Below are 5081 nucleotides of genomic sequence, written 5' to 3'. Positions count from 1 at the left end.
AATGGTTGAAAAACCTAGTTCATATAAACAATTTACATTTACTTTTATTTCAGGAAATATGAATTCTGAAACTGTGAGTAACCTTGTTACTACTGGAGTTGGTTTTGAGGCTGCTCCGGTCGAGGTTGATGAACCTAGTTCGAAAAGGCTGAGACCAGCAACATCCGATGTTTGGAATTTTTTCAAAAAGCTCGGTCCAGATAAGGATGGAGTAGAACATGTTGGGTGTAAAGGATGCAAGAAAGTGTTTAAAGTTGGAGGTAAGCGATATGGCACTTCTACTATAAAACGGCATCCTGATAATTGTACTCAAATTAAGCATGAAGATATTGGTCAGACTATAACAGAATTGCAACTTAAAATGGGTTCACTTAAGATTGATTCAGGAGTGGCTAGAGATATGTTTGTTGGGTATGTAGTTGCTGGGGATAAGCCTTTTAATATGGTTGATGATAGGAGATTTAGAAATTGGGTGAAATATATTAGTCCAACTTTGAAACTTCCTTCTAGGAATACGGTTAAGGCTGACATAGTGAAAGTTCATAAGAGAGAAGCTGCGAAACTTAAAAAAATTTTAGTTTCCATTCCAAATAGAATTTGCTTAACATCTGATCTTTGGACTTCCAGTACCAATGAGGGGTTTATATGTTTGACTGCACATTTTGTTGATGAGAACTGGAAATTACAGAGTAAAATTCTCAATTTTTGTCATATGCCTCCTCCTCACACAGGATTTGAGTTGTCTTCTAAAATCTTGACGCTTTTGACTGAGTGGAAAGTTGATAAAAAGATTTTTTCTATTACTTTGGATAACGCTTCTTCTAATAATACTTGTGTTGAACACTTGAAAAGTACTTTGGATATGCGTGGTTCATTGTTGTGTGGTGGTGAATTCTTTCATGTTCGTTGCTCTGCTCATATTTTAAATCTTATTGTCCAAGATGGAATGAAAATATGTGGTGATGTAGTGTATAAGATTAGAGAGTCTATTAAGTTTCTGAGAAAATATGAAAGTTGAATGGTTAAGTTTAAAGAATGTTTTGAAGATATTGAGGGACTTGAGTATACGACTGCATTATATTTAGATGTTCCTATTAGGTGGAATTCACTTTATGCAATGTTTGCAAGTGCTATTCCTTATAAAAAAGCTTTTGAAATGTATAAAGTAAAAGAAGCTGGGTTTAGGGAGTATTGTCCTTCATCAGATGAGTGGAGAAGAACTGAAAAGATATGTGATTTCTTATTACCATTTTACGAAACTACCAAGTTGATGTCCGGAACTTCTTACCCAACATCCAACTTGTATTTTTTACAAGTTTGGCAAATCCAGCTTATTTTAATGAATAGTTTGAAGAATGATGAAGTGATTATAAGGAACATGGGAGAAAAAATGATGATTAAGTTCAAGAAATATTGGGAAGAATACAGTGTTGTTCTTGTATTTGGGGCAGTTCTTGATCCTAGATTTAAACTCAACACTTTGGTTCATTGCTATAATGAGATTGATCCTATTAGTGCTAAAGACAAAGTGGAGCTTATGAAGAGTAAGTTATACAAGCTTTTTGAGGTTTATGACCAAAATTCCTCCACAACTGTAGAGTGTTCTTCCCAACTTTCAAGTAATTTTTCTCAAGCAACATCTTCTGCAATTGGAACTCAGCTTATTAAAATTGTTGGTGTAAGTATTTTTATCTACTTGATTATATGTGTTTTTTATTTTTCATACTTTTTGATTCATATATTTTTTGTAATGCAAAGGATTTGATGTCCCGTAATCAAGAAGCTGAAATGAAAAGTGGAAAGAACCAACTGGATATTTATTTAAGTGAGGCAACATTATTTTGCAATGATGCAATCATTGATGTTTTGCAATGGTGGAAAGACAACCATCATCGTTTTCCAACATTATCACTAATGGCACGAGATTTGTTGAGCATTCCTATTACTATCATGGCTTCAGAATCTGCATTTATCATGGGTTCTCATATTTTCAATAAATATAGAAGTCGTTTGTTGTCAGATAATGTTGAAGCGGTGATTTGCACCAGAAATTGGATACGTGGATATGATGATTTTGGTATATTATATTTATGACATACATACTTGAGTGATTTTGAACATTATTATGTACTATTTTGCTAATATATTTAATTACTTTTTTCTAGAGGAAGATAAAGATCACGAAGATATTGCAAAAGGAGAAGGCTATTCTTCAGGGGTTGGTTCCAATGATGTTATTGACTTATATGAAGATGAAGATGAAAATTAAGTGTATTAAATTAAGTTTTAGAATGTTTATTTATAGTTTATATTATACTATAATTATATTTTAGAATGTTTTTTTATAGTTTATTTATTATTTTATTTTAAAACAGTTTTTTCGATTGAACCACTAGTTAGACCGATTGGACCAGTAAACCAGTGAACCAGTAGCTAGAGCGGTTTGATGACCGGTCCGATTTTTCAAACCTTGGACACTCTCCCAACTGTTAAATAGTGCAAACATCATTATGAAAAATGGTTTTTCTCCCTTGATCAAAACCGCAACGCTCAAAATTCAAACCAGGCTCAAAATCTTTCAAAAATCTCTCAAAATCGTAGCGAAAAGTCAAGAAAGTGTCAAAGCTAAATTTGAAATCTTCATCTAAAAACACAGAAAGAGAACACGAAAGATTATTGAAGGTACTATTCACTAATCATCCAGTTTTTTTACTTTTCTCTTTCTCATTCCGATTGCAAAACATTACATAATGATATTTCTGTTTATTTAGTAGATTTATTTTGTGTTCTTGCGTTGAATTACGTATTACTATTCTCATTATATGCTTCATTTGGTAATAACTGTGTTAGGTTGGTGTAAAAATGTTACGTATAGGTTAAGCTATATTTGAATGTATTTGAGGGATTTGCATATATTTTTGTCCATTTTTTAGGATTTTTTTTCATTGATTTGTTGTAACCATCCATAGAATTTTGTTGTAGTGCTTGTGATATCATTTTATGAACGTTTGATTGAGTTGTATGTCTTTTTGATCTCACATTGTATGATGTAATAAAAAAATAATAGCAGTGTATTTGGTTCATCTTTATGCTGTAACTAGACAATAAAATATTGTTTTTGTGCTTTTGATATTATTTTGTACATATTTGAGTAATTTGCATATGTTTATGTCCATTTTTCAAGAACTTTGTTCATGAATTTGTTGTAACTACCCATAAAATTTTATTGTAGTGCTTTTAGTATTATTTTATGCATGTTTTATTGAGTTGTATGTCTTTTTTATCTCACATTGTATGATGTAATAAAATAATAATAATAGTGTATTTGGTTTGTGTTTCGGTATATTTTATGTGAATTGAGTTGCACTTGATTTTTTTTGTCCTTTTTTCTTGTAACTATCCCATAAAATTTTGTTGTAGTGTTTCTGGTGTCATTATATGCATGTTTGATTGAGTTGTATGTCTTTTTGAACTCATTGTGTGATATAATCAAGAAATAATAGCAGTGTATTTAGTTTGTCTTTCGGTGTATTTCATGTGAATTGAGGTGCATCTGATGCTCTTGTTACCTATTAACCTTTTTTTAATTCCTTACAGAAAAATGACAAAATAACAAGCGTCACAATATAATGTAAGTGTATATGTGTTTGAACAATTCAATTGTTTTTGTATAAATATAGTTTATTTATAGAAAAATCATGATTTGAGATGCTCCACAAGATCCATTCACGATAAATTTTACAACATGAGCGATAAATTCCATTGTTCAAGAACTGAGATTCGCTGGTATGATGCATATCCCTCCCATAAATGTGCCACATAAGCTCTTGAAAGAATTGGCATATTCATTTGATCTGTATAATAACACACTGGACACACGATATGGTATAATCAAGATCACCCAAGAAAATATAGCAGCTGCCTTTGGCTGGACTATATCTGGTAGAAATCTATTTTGTAAATAAAATTTCGGTGTATTATCAAATTATTTCTGTATTATTGAAATATTTTTGCTGCTTTTGCAAGGCCATACTATCAGCCAAAATTAATTTTCAAGAATTTAGTGAGGAGAATAAGAAAGTTGTTAGAAACTTCTAAGACAAAACTTTGTTGGAATTGACAAGCTCTATGATGGAGATGAATGTCGATGAGAAAGAAAGTCGGCTGAAATTCAAGAGGACATTCATGCTTTATATTCAAATGTGCTTCTTGTTGCCGACAACGATAAACAAAATTTCTTCGGTTCACATGCCGCCCATTCTTCACGTGGACACAATACGTGAACAGAATTGGAGTGGTCATGTGCTCAACTTTCTCATCAAGCGCATTAGAGAGCACACATTGGAAAAGAAATATGCTGTTAATGGCAACCTATTTGCTTTGATGATTGTATATTTTCATGAATTCACACACAAAAATAAGTCGGTACATACAATTCCTGGACCACCATGGGTGCAACGTTGGACCGGAAAATTACTGGTTGAAAGAATACAAGTTGAGATTAAGAATGATATGGTAACTCAACAGAATTTTTTCTTTAATTTCGGGGTGTATTTGTTTTAAATATATTGTATAAACAAATATTTTTTCTATTTTAGGGCAACGTGAAAAGAACATAACTGAGAAAACAACCAAAAGACAAAAAGAAGGGAGAAAGGAATGAAGAAAAGAAGGAACAAAAGAAGCCATAAAAGAAAAAGACTATTTGTTCGAAAAGTGAAAGTGTTGCTGAGTCTAAGTCTGATTCTGAACATGACTCAGATGAGACACCAAAAAGAAGAAAACTACAAAAAAGGATGGTAAAGAAGTACGTATTATTTTTCGATATATTTTTCAATTTTATTGTGTTTATTTGCTTGATAATTATTTGTTTTTCCAAGATGAAATCCAAAAAAAAGAAGCACATAATTAAGGATTCATCTTCCGAGAAAGAAATTAAATCTGATGATGAGTAAGATTCAAAATCTATCATTGTAATGCTATGTGTTGCTTTTTGGTCAAAATTTTATTTAATAACAGAATTTTTTGCATGTATTATCAGAAGTGAAGAAAGTAAGGAAATAAGAAAAAAAGATTGACCA

General features: G+C 31.5%; 1 protein-coding gene across 1 annotated transcript; it reads left to right on the top strand.

Annotated features, from left to right (window-relative positions):
• The first annotated feature begins 1018 nt into the window (after positions 1–1018).
• LOC112794820 (zinc finger BED domain-containing protein RICESLEEPER 2-like) lies at positions 1019–2269 on the top strand. The gene is made up of 3 exons (XM_025836799.1): positions 1019–1678; positions 1759–2077; positions 2166–2269. The coding sequence occupies exons 1-3, from the start codon at positions 1019–1021 to the stop codon at positions 2267–2269; spliced, it is 1083 nt and encodes a 360-aa protein (XP_025692584.1).
• The last annotated feature ends 2812 nt before the right edge of the window (positions 2270–5081 follow it).

The sequence above is a fragment of the Arachis hypogaea genome, chromosome 4 (assembly GCF_003086295.3).
Source record: "Arachis hypogaea cultivar Tifrunner chromosome 4, arahy.Tifrunner.gnm2.J5K5, whole genome shotgun sequence".
Classification (NCBI taxonomy): Eukaryota; Viridiplantae; Streptophyta; class Magnoliopsida; order Fabales; family Fabaceae; genus Arachis; species Arachis hypogaea.
Note: the sequence above shows the minus strand (reverse complement) of the source record. Positions and strands in the feature narration are given on the sequence as shown.